Raw genomic sequence first — 17757 nt, 5'->3', positions numbered from 1 at the left:
CAAGTGAGGAGAGTGCTGGACGGGTTGAAGCTGGCTGTGTTCCGGAGGAAGTGATGGTGGGTTTAGCGCGTCTCTGTCGCGAGGCGAAGCCTTTTTCTGTGACTTCCGCCTTCGCTGACGAGTGCGAGCAGGGCGAGAGGGAACATCACCGGACCAGGTGGAGCCGAGAGGGGCTTGGAGACCTCCAGGCCCCCAGATCATCTCTTTACCCGGCGCGCAGCGGAATGTCCCAGCCTCCATCGCTAGGGCTAACCTTCACTTACATTCGTAGAACTCATCGATCTCCGCTGCGAGAAAACTTCCTTCTGCTCGCATTCTAATGTGACGATTGCGTGGCATGGGGGTGATGGTGCGTTCTTCCAAGATGCAAATCGGTCTCAGACACAGCGTGAAGGTAAGAAATGATTGATTTATTAAAACTAAGAACAGACTAAAAACAGAAAACTTGCACTAGGCACAAAGAGGAAAAAACAAAGAGCTAGCATGGGAGCTAGAAAAACACCAAAGCATAGCGTGGAAGCTAGCCAGAACAAAGCAGGTTTTTACCAGAATACGAAGCAGCGTTGTCAGTAGTTGCATGCAACAAAAGCTAGAATGCGAGGATGAGCAAACGGAAAAGGCAGGCTTAAATAAGGATGATAATCACGAGGCAAGTGCGCGTAAAAAACAAGATGCAGGTGACACTAATGTGTGGCTATGGTAACAGAGACAAACAGGAAGTGCCACCAGGAACTAAGGAAGACAAAAACCAAACGGGATGTAATACAAAAACAGAACAAAACCAGAATATGACATGATCCGAGCAGCAGATCATGACAGTATTATTTTCACGTTTAAGACAACAGCAAACGTAGCAGGGTAAATCTACTGTTAAAATATTGGTTACTGTACTTTTATTGTAAATGTTTTGAATTTTTACAATGTGAGCAGAAAGGTTTCCTCTTGTTAATTCAACCTAAACTGTTGATTGCACTTTATTCAAATAAGATGTGAATGCATTGGCCATTCATTGTGTTTGTATCCATAATTCATGTATACATGTATAACTACTTTCCTTACAAAAAAAAAAACAGGAATATAAGAAACTTCACCTGCAATGCCCAGTATATAGTACTGTTTGATTTTTAATTTTTTTTTGCAAAAAAATTTAGCGAATCAATTTCAACTCACTAGATCGTTTAGGATTTTATCATTATATATATATATCCATCCATCCATCCATTTTCTACCGCTTATTCCCTTTCGGGGTCGCGGGGGGCGCTGGCGCCTATCTCAGCTACAATCGGGCGGAAGGCGGGGTACACCCTGGACAAGTCGCCACCTCATCGCAGGGCCAACACAGATAGACAGACAACATTCACACTCACACACTAGGGCCAATTTAGTGTTGCCAATCAACCTATACCCAGGTGCATGTCTTTGGAAGTGGGAGGAAGCCGGAGTACCCGGAGGGAACCCACGCATTCACGGGGAGAACATGCAAACTCCACACAGAAAGATCCCGAGCCTGGATTTGAACCCAGGACTGCAGGACCTTCGTATTGTGAGGCAGACGCACTAACCCCTCTGCCACCGTGAAGCCCTATATATATATATATATATATATATATATATATATATATATATATATATATATATACATATATATATATATATATATATATATATATATATATATATATATATATACATATATATATATATATATATATATATATATATGTGTGTGTGTGTGTGTACAAATTTCAGTGACCAATCCAAACGAAGCCGTGTTGGATTTGTAGAGACATGATTTTATTGAAACCTTTCAAACGCCTGTCAGTGAACTTCTGCTTTCCATTACAAAGTCTGTTAGACAATAGAACATGTCCTAAATACAGGGAAGTTGATGTACTCTATAGGGCTGTTTGTTCAGGAATCGTGTCATCCTTCATAGAGAGGGACACTGTGCATATATGTACAGTAGACATACACTCCATGTTTACAATGTTCTACTTAGGTTTAGTTGTGAGTGTGATAGCTGTGCTCGGTTTAGGAGATGGAAGTTTGCTGAATGCCTTTTATCCAGGAGACATCGTCATTGGAGGACTTTTCCCTATTCACCTCCAAACCAACAGAAGCACAATACCAGGACCTGTCTCCTGCAGCCAGTAAGTCCAAGCTCACCTTTTTTAATTCCTCTCTAATTACTAATTTCAGTTTTTTCCCTGACAGGTATAACTTCCAAATGCTTTTACAATCGCAAATGATGATATATGCAATCAGAGAAATTAACCATCGTACGCCAAGGCTTCTCCCTAACATCACGTTGGGATATCACATCTACGACACATGCGGGGATGTCACCTTTGCCATCAGGGCCACTCTTCAGCTCGTCAAGGACCAGTTGGATAGTCGAAAGTGTTTTTTTCCGGAAAATACTCAGTTTGCTCCACCCAATTTGATGGCAGTGATTGGTGAGAGGTTCTCTGAGGTCTCAATCGCAGTTTCACGAGTTATGGCTCTATCTTCAGTGGCTCAGGTTGGTCATCGCTGTTTTTGACATTATCAAATCTTAACCATTATTTGTGAACTTTCAATGTTTTGTTTTTAACCAGCAGGGGACCCATTTAAGTTTACATTTGTATCAATTATGTAAGTAACCAAAAGCTAAAAAAGTACCAGAAAATGATCGCACCCAAAGTATTTGAGCACATTCATTTAAACAACAACAACAATGCAGTCCTTCAGTGCTTTATGGAGCATTAATTTAAAATACACATATAATCTAAATGAAGTTATATTTTTTAATGACATTATACTAGCATTAGTATGCCTAAATATATGATATAATTTGTTTAGTTGTTCATTTTCTCCTGCTTACTTTGCATTTTAGGCTAATTGGTGACTTGAAATTGTCTAGCAGTGTGAATGTGAGTGTGAATGGTTGTCTAAAGGATATATGTGCGCTGTAGTTGGCTGGTGACCAGTTCTGGGTGTATTCAGGTTGTCAGCTGGGATAGGCACCAGCTTACTTGTAATCTTAAAGGCCTACTGAAATTAGATTTTCTTATTTAAACAGGAATAGCAGGTCCATTCCATGTGTCATACTTGATCATTTCGCGATATTGCCATATTTTTGCTGAAAGGATTTAGTAGAGAACATTGACGATAAAGTTCGCAACTTTTGGTCGCTCTTAAAAAATCCCTGCCTTTCCCGGAAATAGTGCGCGTGACGTCACAGATTGTCGGACTCCTCACATCCACCCATTGATTACAATCATGGACGCCAGCAGCGCGAGCGATTCTGACCGAAAAAGCGACAATTTCCCCATTAATTTGAGCGAGGATTAAAGTTTGTGTTTGAGGATATTGATAGCGACGGACTACAAAGAAGAAAAAAAAAGCGACAGTTCCGGGCGACGGCAGTGTGAGCGTTTCAGATGTACTAGGATAATTCTTGAAGATCACTTATCTGCTTATTGTTTTAATAGTGTTTTAGTGAGATTTTAAAGATTGTAAAGTAAAGATTGTAAAGACATACCTCGAGGTCGGATGGCTGCGTTGAACACACTGTGTCTCAGAGAGAAGCCGAGGAGCCAAGCTCACAGCTGCTGCAGAACGACCAATAATCCACGGATGTCTTCGGTAAGATGTATATCACAATTCCCCCATCCAAAAACATGCTGGTTGACGTAGAGAAAACATGTTCGCTTGACCGCTCTGCTTTCTGGGTCTCGGTGCTAAAGACAGCTGCAATCCACCGCTTTCCACCAACAGCAAAGTTCTTTATAGTCTCCATTATTAAATGAACAAATTGCAAAATATTCAGCAACACAGATGTCCAAAATACTGTATAATTATGTGGTTAAAGCAGACGACTTTTAGCTGTGTGTGTGCGCAGCGCTAATATTTCCTAACAGTCCGTGACATCAAGCGTACACGTCATCATACCGCAACGTTTTCAACAAGAAACTCCCGGGAAATTTAAAATTGCAATTTAGTAAACTAAAAAGGCCATATTGGCATGTGTTGCAATGTTAATATTTCATCATTGATATATAAACTATCAGACTGCGTGGTCGGTAGTAGTGGGTTTCAGTAGGCCTCTAATGAGGACAAGTGGTAGTGAAAGTGGATAAATGGATGCATGTACAGTACCCTGACCTGGACTGATTACCAGTCAATCGCAGGGCAGACAAACAATTACAGTATGAATATTAATCCCCCCTATTGACAATACTTAATATTTTATTATCATAAACATTAATTATGACTTGAAATCATGAAAGTACTTAAGTACTTAACTTAAATTAACCAAAATTTGTTATTTCCCCATAAAAGTGGGTCAGTGTATGTTTTAGTCATTACATGTTATTTTCATGAGTAGGAATTGAAAAACTAATAAATTATTGGTTTAGTTTAATTTCATTATGAAACAAAAAAATAAACATTGAAAAACAAAGTATTCTGCTTTTTCAGTGTCAAAGAGCAACAACTAGACCCAAAACCAATCTTCATTTTATTTTTCAAATAATTAAATCCATATCCATATTCTGACACCAGAACTGGACGTTGCATTTTAAAGACAAGACAGCGGACAAGCCTGTAGGAATAAAACAATGCGCCGTAAGTGGTGTTAATGTTGTGTTGTGTTGTGTGAATGGGTAAATGTGGAAATAGTTTCAAAGCGCTTTGACTTCCTTAAAAAGGTAGAAAAAAGCTACACAAGTACAAGTACCAGCATTTATACATAAAAAATAATATTGACGCGGGATACAACACCAGTTTTTTGTCTTCGGACTGGCCAGTCTGGGTCTCGTCTCTCAGTAGCAACTTCATAAACATATATTTTTGGTCAGTTTTTTTGTTTCTGCTGACTAGTTTTTTTCCAAATATAATGAAAGGTGTAGCACCAAATTTTGGGGCCTCTTATACACAAGATGCAAAAGGGTGACCAATGCCATCATAAACCCACACGTAGCTGGCCTATACACACACACTTGGTATGTTTACATGCACTAAAAAATACTACATGGATATGGTTGAAAACAACTTTTTAAAACACATGTAAAAGGATAATAAGGTTTTTGACTACAGAAAATGAAAACAAATCTAAATAAAACCTCCCCTATTGAATCTGATTCCAAAAAAATGTTTGTTTGTTTTTACAAAAAAGTTGTTACCTTCTGTTGGTCTGGAACATCAAGATGCAAAGATGACAGGCATAGTGCAAGTAAAAATGTAATTAATTACAATAAATAAAAGTGTACAGCTGCGACAAGGCCCAAACACTGTAAAGCAGTGGTCCCCAACCACTGGGGCGCGGCCTGGTACCGGGCCGCAGAATAATTTTTAATTCATTTTTCCATCCATCCATCCATTTTCTACCGCTTATTCCCTTTCGGGGTCGCGGGGGGTGCTGGCGCCTATCTCAGCTACAATCGGGCGGAAGGCAGTGTACACCCTGGACAAGTCGCCACCTCATCGCAGGGCCAACACAGATTTTTATTTTTAAAAAAATAATAATAATTCTTTTTTTTTTAATTTAATCAACATAAAAAACACAATATACACTTACAATTAGTGCACCAACCACAAAAACTTCCCTTTTTCATGACAAAAAAGTCCCTTTTTCATGACAAAGAAAAAAAAAAAAAAGCATCCCCCCCCGTCCCCCCGGGCCGCGGGGCAAATTATTAAGCGTTGACCGGTCCGCGGATACAAAAAGTTTGGGGACCACTGCTGTAAAGCACCAAGCAAATGATCCGATCCAGCTCATAACAAGCATTCTGATTGGCAACCAGGGACAGGTGTGTCCCTGGTTACCAATCGGTAAATGGTGAATGGGCCAGCGCCCAAGGGAAGAGGTGGAGGCCAACAAGAAATGGAAAAAAAATAAAAGGGCTGGACAGGAAATAAACACAGAAAAAAAGGAAACTAATAATAAAACCACAACTGTCAACTGTCATAAATTAAATACAAAGTGGCCAGAACTGGAATTTAGATCATCATAAAACCTGTCATTCTTCACGTAAATATGAGTACTAATCTGTCAAGTTTACTCTTTTGCCTCATGCTTGTTCTGAAATGTTGGTGCGGTGTGTGAATCCTTAAAGGTGAGCTTTGATAACGTTATGTCATGTGTGTTGAGTCAAATGTTCGATATTAGGTTTGTGGCTATCTAGACGTAAATAACCATTTTCCAGTGATGAGTAGTAGCAAGCTACATGTAGCTAACTATGTAGTTTAACTACATTTCCCAGTAGCTTGGTGGTAGCTTAGCTACTTTTTTAACAAATAGTTTTTCTTGTTGCTTTGCTACTTTTAGACTCGTATAGCTAGGTGGCTTACATCAAAGCTACAAGCTACAAAGAGAGAAAATGGACTGTGAATCCAGGCCCAAAAATTTTAAGAAAATACAATGACCTGGATGGATGAGAATATCCATACATACAGAGAAAATCATTGATGATTGATTGTTGTTCGTATAATGAGTCACAATTGGCTAAGATTTGGGCAAAACATTACAGACTGGCAATTAGACGGGACATCAAAACGAGTAAGCAAACTCATGACAGCCATGCACTCATGTCCTATGATGACGAGGGACTCAGAGACAGTGGGACTCTTCAAGCTGATGACAAAAAAAACAAACTGAAAATGTCAGAGGAATTCTTTCACGCAGATTAGATATTTCCTTTTACTGATGAAAATGACGTGCAGGAAATCCACAGTAATGCGAGTCCTTGGCCATATTTAGACAAATATATGCGTTTAGAGAAAATGCCCCAAATCTTAATTTGTAGTTGTTTACTCTGTAAACCAAAATCATAACAGCACCTTTCATCGAAAATGTGGAACACACATTAAGGTGAGTGGAGTGCTTGAAATGTTTTACTGCACATAACTATTTTCAACTGTTCCCAAACAACACACAAGTCATTGCTATTTTGTCAAGATATAGATAGATGCTGTTTTTCCTGTAGGTAGAGAAAATTATTGACATTATAGGGGTGCGACAAAGAAAAAGTAAACTAACTACAGTGGGGAGCAGGGACCCCTAGAGGTAGTCAAAGTTAAAGTTAAAGTACCAATGATTGTCACACACACACACACACACACTAATTGTAGGGTATCCCCATCTAAATGACAGACAGTTAATAGTAATGGAACCTTATTGGGTCCATTTGTACACTCTCTAATACATTGACATTGATATTATACATGTGGGCCCATAGATAGAAATGCTGTTAAATGTAGCTTTGATGTAGCAAGCTTCTTTGCCGTGTAGCCTGTAGTGTAGCTTGCAACAATTACATTTAATCGAGAGTAACTTGTAGCTTAGCTTACTACATTTTCCAAGTAGCTTGCTCAAGCTACTTTATCATGTAACATTCACGGCTGTACTAATTTTATGTTAACATTTATGAAAAACATCTTTAAACTTTACAAAAGTCCAGCCAGAGGCCCCCCTGTACTTGTACAAGCCTTGCCGTTGATATAGTTATCGCTCTTGAAACAAAAAAAGAAGAACACTTTGTTTTGCTTATTTTTTTTGTATTTCAAAATAATATTCATATTAACGAAACTTATTTTGTTTTTTAATTCCCATTCCGGAAAGTACAATTCAATGACCAAAGGTGTTGCTTAGAGAGCATGCTAATGAGGTTGTCCTTCTTGTGTGATGCAGATTAGCTACGCATCAACGAGTGAGCTACTCAGCAGGAAGTTGAAGTTCCCCACTTTTCTGAGAACAATATCTAGTGATGAATATCAGACAAAGGCCATTACCGAGCTGGTGAGGGAGTTCAACTGGAAATCTGTGGCCATCATAGGAAGTGACGACGAGTACGGAAAGTATGGCAGTGATCGACTCGCACAACTCTTCAGAGAGATGGAGGACGTCTGCATTGAATTCATTGACATCCTGCCTGGTTACTTTTCCCAGAATAATTCCCAAACCCATAAGAAGATGTCAGTGCTTGTGGACAACATCAATAAATCCACTGCTGAGGCAGTAATCGTTTTTACCAAGGAGTCAAATGTTGATATCGTCATAGAAGCTGCAGTTAAACACAAGCTGAACAGAACGTGGATAGCAAGTGACTCTTGGTCCAGCTCCACAAAGCTGGCTACTTTGCCAGACATTGACATGGCAGGACTGGTGTTCGGATTCAACTCTCAGAGGAATTCAGTTGCCGGATTTAAAGATTACGTTATGTCTATGTTCAACGGAACGACAAATGCCCTCCTGGATCATCACTTGACTCATTACCCACTTTGTTCCAACGGGTCACACCTGGACGCCAAATGCACACACAGCAAACAGGAGTCAGGACAATGTGTGGACCTAAGATGCTTGACCAATCACATCGACCAGGACGAAAAGTACAACATCTACTTAGCTGTGCAAGTCATTGCCGAGGGGCTACGACGCCTGCTGAAATGTGACAGCCAGCAATGTGAACGCGTCGATGACTTCACTCCCTTGGAGGTAATATGAGTATGAATAAGACCTTTGGTCAAGCAGGCATACATTTGTTGTCAGAAGTTTACATACTTAATCTATCCATCCATCCATTTTATACTGCTTGTCCCTCACTGGAGCCTATCTCAGCTGCATTTGGGCAGAAGGCGGTGTACACACTGAACAAGTCGCCACCTCACCACAGGGCCAACACAGATAGACAAACAACATTGACACTCACATTCACACACTAGGGCCAATTTAGTGTTGCCAATCAACCTATCCCCAGGTGCATGGTTATTCGGGTCAATATTATACATGCAGGTTCAAATAGACTTCAGTAACTCACCTAGTCCAGCCCCTGCTTTCCTTCTGCCCAGGACTCGAACCTGGGTTCTTCTAAATGAGAAGCGTGCTTGAGACTAAGCAAAGCCCTAGTTATCAACTTGGTGTACAGTGGAAGCTCTTCAAGGGGAACGGCAGTTTTTAGGAGAAATTTGCCTATCAGTATAAAGCACTTAAAAAAACATCCAAACACTTCCATCAGCATTTTATTTAACCACTGTAAATATGTAATGTAGTAATAGGCTCATTCATGATAACATTTAATAATTATGTATTGTTCTCATTTTAAGCATATGCGGTGCAATACTTTTAAAAGCGCATCACATTTGCTTTTTCCTTCCACAACATCACTGATTAATACTCACTGCAGACTTCATTAGAGCTAGGGCTGTGAATCTTTGGGTGTCCCACAATTCAATTCAATATCGATTCTTGGGGTCACGATTAGATAATATATCGATTTTTTTCGATTCGATGCGATTCTCGATTCAAAAACGATATTTTTCCGATTCACAACGATTCTGTATTCATTCAATACATAGGATTTCAGCAGGATCTACCCCAGTCTGCTGACATGCTAGCAGAGTAGTAGATTAAAAAAAAAAAAGCTTTTATAATTGCAAAGGACAATGTTTTATCACCTGATTGCAATAATGTGAATTTGTTTTAACTATTAAACGAACCAAAAATATGACTTATTTTATCTTTGTGAAAATATTGGAGACAGTGTGTTGTCAAGCTTATGAGATGCGATGCAAGTGTAAGCCACTGTGACAATATTGTTCTTTTGTTTTAATTTTTATGAATGTCTATTGATAATGTCAATGAGGGATTTTTAATCACTGCTTTCCGAAATTATAACTAATATTGATACTGTTGTTGATAATATTCATTTTTGTTTCATTACTTTTGGTTTATTCTGTGTTGTGTTTGTCTCCTCTCAATTGCTCTGTTTATTGCAGTTCTGAGTGTTGCTGGGCCAGGTTTGGTTTTGGAATTGGATTGCATTGTTATGGTATTGCTGTGTAGTGGTTTGTTGGATTGATTAAAAAAAAAAAAAAAAAAAAATTTTATTAAAAAAAAATCGATTTAAAAAAAAATGAGATTTGATTCTGAATCGCACAACGTAAACGATTCGATTCATATTCGAATCTATTTTTTCCCACACCCCTAATGAGAGCCAAACATAATAAAACATCACTTACAAGGTCTGCTGTCCTTAGTATCCCGACTGTTAGGATATTGATATATTCCCGTTTGGATGAAGAATGACTCATAATCCTTGCAACGAAAAGGGGGGTGGAATCAAGCATCTTTTTGTGTCTTTTTCGCCATCTCCGGGTCTAAATTGGCTGTCAAAGTGTACCAATTTGTCGGATTATGTCCTCATCCTTCTACTATCGAGGTGAGATGCATTTAATGATCTAGAACAGGGGTCGCCAACCCTTTAATCACAATGACTATCTTTGAGACGCTATTGGTTGATCATGAACATATAAGAGGGAATTGTATTTTTATTAATATCACATCAGTGACACCCCTACCTAGAGAGTGACCAACAGACCCACCAACAGGCATACATTTTAACCCCTGAACACGGCCACACGCCTCGACTCCCTCTCGTCAGCCTCTCATCCGGAGGCACTCGACACCGCAGCCACACACCCCAAGCACGGCTGCACACTTCCCCCCTTCGTTTCACAAACGCGCGTTGTATGATATGCACAACAATCATGGAGCTGCTGCAATGCATAAAGGCTGACTGTTGTGACGCATCTGATATTTTCTGGCATCCAACATCAAAAAACGTTTCCCTCCACCACAACTATCATCGCTTGCCTGCGACAGGAAGCTAACAAGCCAAATACTAAAGTCGGTGATCAATGCTTCAAAGTACAGATTTTGTCTTGATTTATTGATACAAATGTAAACATTACATGTGGCACAAGGGTTAGTGTGTGTGCCTCACAATTCGAAAGTCACACAGAAAGATTTTCTGTGTGGAGTTTGCATGTTCTCCCCATGATTGCGTGGGTTCCCTCCGGGTACTCCAAATTCCTCCCATCTCCAAAGACATGCACCTGGGGATAGGTTGATTGGCAACACTAAATTGGCCCTTGTGTGTGAATGTGAGTGTCAATGTTGTATGTCTATCTGTGATGGCCCTGTGATGAGGTGGCGACTTGTCCAGGGTGTACCCAGCTTTCCGCCCGGAGCAGCTGAGATAAGCTCCAGCACCCCCTGCGACCCCGAACAGGACAAGCGGCAGAAAATAGATGGATTGATGGACATCAGCCAATAATAACAACATAAAGCTTGTGTTTAAAAAACAACACAAAAATAAAATGTTATATATATATACATATATATATATATATATATATATATATATATATATATATATATATATATATATATATATATATATACATATATATACACATTACACATACATATATAACATGTATGTATGTATTTATGTATGAATGTATGTATATATACATATATATAATGTGTATATAATGTATATATATATGTATGAATATGTGTGTGTATATATAAATAATATATACACACATAATAATAAATAATATATATATATATTTATTTATATATATGTATATAAATATATAAATATATATAAATGTATACATATATACATATATATACATACATATATATATTTATATATATATACATATATATTTATATATACACACAAATATTCATACATATATATATACATTATATACACATTATATATATGTATATATACATACATTCATACATAAATACATACATACATGTTATATATGTATGTGCATATGTGTGTGTGTATATATATATATATATATATATATATATATATATATATATATATACAATGTATATAATTATCTATATATAGGGACGGCGTGGTGCAGTGGGAGAGTGGCTGTGCGCAACACGAGGGTCCCTGGTTCAATTCCCACCTAGTACCAACCTCGTCATGTCCGTTGTGTCCTGAGCAAGACACTTCACCCTTGCTCCTGATGGGTGCTGGTGAGCGCCTTGCATGGCAGCTCCCTCCATCAGTGTGTGAATGTGTGTGTGTGAATGGGTAAATGTGGAAGTAGTGTCAAAGCGCTTTATATATATATATTTATATATATATAAATATATATATATATATATATATATGTATATATATATATATATTTATTTATATATATATATATATATATATATATATATATATATATATATATACATATAATAAATGGGTTGTACTTGTATAGCGCTTTTCTACTTTCAAGGTACTCAAAGCGCTTTGACACTACTTCCACATTTACCCATTCACACACACATATATATATATATATATATATATATATATATATATATATATATATATATATATATATATGTATATATATATATATATACATATATATATATAGGTTCAGCCTCAAAACGATTGCAAAAGCCACAAAAAATGCAAACGCCACAGCACAACAACATAAAGCCACGACACAACAACTTTCAGCCACAACACGATTACATGAGCCACTACAACTGCAAACACCAAAACACAACCACTTTTCGCCACACTTCAAGCACACAAAGCCAAAACACAACATTAAGCCGATGGCCCAAATGCCGGAAAGTTGAAGAAGTTTTCATGAACAAAGTTGAAAAACTGCGTGAAAGGAAGTTATTGTGATTGAAGTCACTTTCTTGTCACCTCTGTTGTGTCTGTCAAAACTGCCCAATGTTTTTAAATTGTGTCATAAAGTTGTTGTGTAGTGGCGTTTGCAATTATTGTGTGTATGAGAAAGTCATGAAAGCTAATCCAACATTTGCTTCAATCTGTGAGGATAGCATTCACATCAATAAACAAAGACTGAGTCATCAATGTGTAGGAGGTTTAGTTCGGGCACCAGTGGAATTATGTTTTGGCGACAACCGAATCATACGAAAAGTGGGCTGTACAAAACCAAGGTTTGACTGTATATGATTTGAACCTAAAAAAAACTTGCTTTGTCTAGATATTAAGTGCAGTTTTGTTTATGTTTGACTCCTCAGCTTCTCATGGAAATTAAGAAGGTCAACTTTACTGTGGACACCACCCATATATTTTTTGATGCTAATGGGGATCCCAGTTTAGGATATGACATTCTATACTGGGACATGTCAGCCAAGACATGGTTAAATGTCATTCAAGTCATTGGCAAGTACTGGCCAAACGGAACTATCCGAGTCCCGCGTGACTTGGTACTAAAGATGCACAATGTGAAGGTGAGCTTATCGTGCTTACTGTATTTGAACGGAAGTCCTGTTTGCTGACTCACTCTCGTCATACAGGTAACTGCTTACAACTGTTCCAAAACTTGCCCACCTGGACAAGAGTTGAAGAAGCAGGATATAAAGTTGAAATGCTGCCATGATTGTGTTCCGTGTGCAGAGGGAGAATTTTCCACTGGACAAGGTAAGGTTTTATGAATATAGGGCCCTAGTCTCCCGTTTGCGTTTTTTACGCGCTTGAAGTTAAGCAAGTTTCTGTTGTTCGTATTCTCCCATCCAACCTGAGTGAGGACACACCCACGCAGCGTAAGTCAGTCACAAGACGGGATGTCTTTTTTTCTTGGCTGTGTGGAAATTATGGAACATGAAGTTTGAATCACACTTGTAAAGGTCATTGAAATCCATGGAAAGGATAGCACTTGAAATTTTAAAAGGCTGTGTCAATCCAGGGTGTTGTTATATGTGTCGCAATGGTGATGTAGTGTGTGTATGCACGCTACAACAGCTTCTTCTTCCTGGCTGGACATGAAGAATAATCCGTAGATTAAACTATGTTTAACTCCTAAAGATGTTATTTGTGATGTTGAAAGTTCTGTCTAGTACAATGTTTGTGAAGCCGTGACAAGTCAAATGGGCTTAGAAGACACTTTTTGTGTGCGTGCACTTGCTTGGAGGAGCATGACAGTTTGATATCAACTGCCAAAAAAAAACAACAATCAAATCAACTGCCAGATGTTACATTATACATGTAATATCTGTTGAATATACACATAGTTTAATAGCCACAATCATGTCCAGATTAATTGTACCTATGTTTTTATCAGGATGTCCAAACAGGGCACATATATGTGGGGTGCCCTAATGACTCTAAAAACATTTATATCACAAATATATCATTTATTTGTTTGATAATTAATTCAAAGTCAGGTTATATGGTGCTTTTATTCTTTTCTCAATGAATATTTCCAGGTTTCTCTCATTGAAGTGATCAGAATGGGTTTGAGAATTTTCTGGAAGTTTCTTTTAACATTGTAGTAAGTGTTTGTGTTCACTGCTTTCAAACTTCAAGTGCAATTTAATGTTTCACCTTCCCGAGGTGACTGCCATTAGACTTATTCCACCCCCAGAGGTGTGTAGGAACAGAAGTAGACAAGTCGATGGGAGAATACACCTAAGGCCAGATTTGACAGTGAAAGCCCACAATTTAGGATTGCTCCACCAAAAAGAGTGCATCTTGGATGAAGGCGCAACAGATTTTAGTCGCGTAAGAGAAAGCTGCAGCAATTGTGAACTTTTTTTCCACACAGCACATGCGAAAATAGAACCAAAATTACTATGAGTCACTTTAAGTACTTAAAACTTGCATACATTTCTTGCAACTCTGTTTTGATCCCAATTCTGCCTTTCCTTCCACAGGTGGAGAGTGTAAACGCTGCGGGACAAATGAGTATTCGTCTCCCACGAGGGACGAATGTTTAAAAAAAACATTTGAGTTCCTGGACTGGTCGAATGTGTTCATAATCATTTTAAGTACTTTGGACGGCTTAGGAATTATTTTAACGATTATGTTTGCAGTTTTGTTTGCCATCCATCATAACACACCCATCGTGAAGGCAGTGGGAGGATATTTGTGTTTTTTGGAGCTTTTTTCTCTGCTGACATGCTTTTGCCTCACATTTAGTTTTCCAGGGAAGCCCACTGTTGCCTCCTGCATGATCGGAATGCCTCTCTTCGGAATAGCCTTTTCTCTGTGCATCTCTTGTATTCTGGCAAACCTGTTGCAAATCTTAGTGGGTTTTATGTTTGACTTGAAGACAAAGTCGTGGTTGAAAAAGCTCAACCACCCGGTGGCTGTGGTCGCAGTGGTAACTGGAATACAGTTGGCTTTGTGTGTGCCATGGCTGTGCCTTTACCCTCCATTACCAAGTCAGACCAGTTTAGCTAAGAGCATCCTGCTGCAATGCCATAAAGGCTCCACCAATTTTTTCATCTCCATGTTAAGCTACAACGCTCTTTTGGCCCTTATTTGTTTCCTGTTTGCATTCAAAGGGAAGCGGTTGCCAGATTTGTACAAGAATGCAAGTTTAGTCGCCATTAGTATGCTGCTGTATTTAATCATCTGGATCCTTTTTATCCCCATATACATCTACTTGTTCGGTGTATACAAACAAGCCATTGAGAGCGCTGCCATTCTCGTCTCTAGCTACAGCATTCTTTGCTGTCACCTGGCTCCCAAGTGTTACATAATGGTGTTAAGGAAGGAGATCAATGACAAGAAAGCCATCACTGAGTATATTCGGAAGCATTATGAGGAGAAAGGGATGTCTGTTGTTAAATAACATTGAGATACTTTTAACCCTAAAAGGAACAATCGGTAGAAAATGGATGGATGGGTGGATGGAATTTCTGCTGCATCTATCCTGGTCAACCGAATTGCTGTTATCATTTTATCAGTGGCCGTGCGTTTCACACCTAGGCCTTCAGTGATATCCCACTTCAGTGATGAAGTCTCAAAATACCACTATTTATGTCACCACATGACCATTGCTGGAGAAATACTATACAGGAACACATTTACTTACTACTGGGCATTGAACAAAACGGGTTATTTTCTGGCGCATTTAAAAAAAACTTAAAAAAAACGCAACAGCAATTAAAACATATCATATGCGGTACTGTCAAAACTAAAATTGCAAAAAACATTTTAAACATGAAAAAATATAGAAAAAAAATATCTGAACTCACATTTCATCAACAGCTGAGCTAGTTTCTGGGGTTGGTTGACATCGTCTCACCAGATGTAGTTTCTCTTTACATATCCTTCTTGAAAATGGTCTTGCAAATACAGTGGGGCAAACAAGTATTTAGTCAGCCACCGATTGTGCAAGTTCTCCCACTTAAAATGATGACAGAGGTCTGTAATTTTCATCATAGGTACACTTCAACTGTGAGAGACAGAATGTGAAAAAAAATCCAGGAATTCACGTTGTAGGAATTTTAAAGAATTTATTTGTAAATTATGGTGGAAAATAAGTATTTAATCAACCATTCAAACCTCTCACTGATGGAAGGTTTTGGCTCAAAATCTCGCGATACATGGCCCCATTCATTCTTTCCTTCACACGGATCAATCGTCCTGTCCCCCTAGCAGAAAAACAGCCCCAAAGCATGATTTTTCCACCCCCATGCTTCACAGTAGGTATGGTGTTCTTGGGATGCAACTCAGTATTCTTCCTCCAAACACGACAAGTTGAGTTTATACCAAAAAGTTCTATTTTGGTTTCATCTGACCACATGACATTCTCCCAATCCTCTGCTGTATCATCCATGTATCCATTTTGGTATAAACTCAACTCGTCATGTTTGGAGGAAGAAGAATACTGAGTTGCATCCCAAGAACAGCGTTTTTAAGCTTTATTAAAATATTTGATTCATAATCAAGAATTCCTTCTTTGCAGACATTCAAATATTGCAGTCGGTCTGGAATTAGTGATAAACGAGGGACCACTGCTCTGTACATTGTAAAAACTGTCAAAATATTACGTTGCAATTTATTTCCTGTGTAAATGCAAGCACTTAAAATGTTTAACTGTAAGGGACAGGCAGCCCATTTGGCACAGTAGAACTAATACAGTACTGTCTACACACATTAGATCAGGGGTCACCAACCTTTTTGAAACCAAGAGCTACTTCTTGGGTACTGATTAATGCGAAGGGCTACCAGTTTGATACACAAATAAATTGCCAGATATAGCCAATTTGCTCAATTTACCTTTAATAAATAAATCTATATATTTATAAAAAAATAGGTATCTCTGTCTGTCATTCCGTCTAACATTTTTTTTCCTTTTACAGAAGATTTTTTGTAGGGAATAAATGATAAAAACACTTAATTGAACGGTTTAAAAGAGGAATAAACATAAAAAATGGAATTTAAATTTTGAAACACTTTATCTTCAATTTTGAGTCTTTAAAATTCAAAATTCAACCGCTATTTCGAATCTCTTTGAAAAAATTCAAAAAAGAATTTATGGAACATCATTAGTAATGTTTCCTGATTAAGATTAATTGGAAAATTTTGATGACATGTATTAAATAGGTTAAAATCCAATATTCACTTTGTTATGATAAATAACAAATTGGACCAAGCTATATTTCTAACAAAGACGAATCATTATTTCTTCTAGATTTTCCAAAACAAAAATTTTAAAAGAAATTCAAAAGACTTTGAAATAAGATTTAAATTTGATTCTGCAGATTTTCTAGATTTGCCAGAATATTATTTTTTAATTTTTATCATAGGTTTGAAGAAATATTTCACAAATATTCTTGGTAAAAAAAAACAGAAGATAAAATGAATAATAAAAATAAAATTTATTTATTATTCTTTACAATTAAAAAAAATTACTTGAACATTGATTTAAATTGTCAGGAAAGAAGAGGAAGGAATTTAAAAGGTAAAAAAGGTATATGTGTTTAAAATTCCTAAAATCATTTTTAAGGTTTTATTTTTTCTTTAAAATTGTCTTTCTGAAAGTTATAAGCAAAGTAAAAAAATAAATGAATTTATTTAAACAAGTGAAGACCAAGTCTTTTAAATTTTTTCTTGGATTTTCAAATTCTATTTGAGTTTTGTCTCTCAGAATTAAAAATGTCGATCAAAGCGAGACCAGCTTGCA

General features: G+C 37.7%; 1 protein-coding gene across 1 annotated transcript; it reads left to right on the top strand.

Moving 5' to 3' along the window:
- Window positions 1-1926: 1926 nt before the first annotated feature.
- Window positions 1927-17222, top strand: LOC133548836 (G-protein coupled receptor family C group 6 member A-like). The gene is made up of 6 exons (XM_061893768.1): window positions 1927-2150; window positions 2215-2521; window positions 7673-8476; window positions 12860-13072; window positions 13139-13262; window positions 14495-17222. The coding sequence occupies exons 1-6, from the start codon at window positions 1978-1980 to the stop codon at window positions 15415-15417; spliced, it is 2544 nt and encodes an 847-aa protein (XP_061749752.1). The 5' UTR covers window positions 1927-1977; the 3' UTR covers window positions 15418-17222.
- Window positions 17223-17757: the final 535 nt, after the last annotated feature.

This window comes from Nerophis ophidion, linkage group LG03 (genome assembly GCF_033978795.1).
Source record: "Nerophis ophidion isolate RoL-2023_Sa linkage group LG03, RoL_Noph_v1.0, whole genome shotgun sequence".
Classification (NCBI taxonomy): Eukaryota; Metazoa; Chordata; class Actinopteri; order Syngnathiformes; family Syngnathidae; genus Nerophis; species Nerophis ophidion.
The sequence above is the reverse complement of the archived record's forward strand: the minus strand, read 5'-3'. Positions and strand labels throughout refer to the sequence as shown.

Coding starts and splice junctions, on each gene's coding strand:
- LOC133548836 (XM_061893768.1), top strand. CDS start 1,978: ATGTTTACAATGTTCTACTTAGGTTTAGTTGTGAGTGTGATAGCTGTG. Junction 2,522..7,672: donor CTCTATCTTCAGTGGCTCAG/GTTGGTCATCGC, acceptor TGTGTGATGCAG/ATTAGCTACGCATCAACGAG. Junction 8,477..12,859: donor ATGACTTCACTCCCTTGGAG/GTAATATGAGTA, acceptor TTGACTCCTCAG/CTTCTCATGGAAATTAAGAA.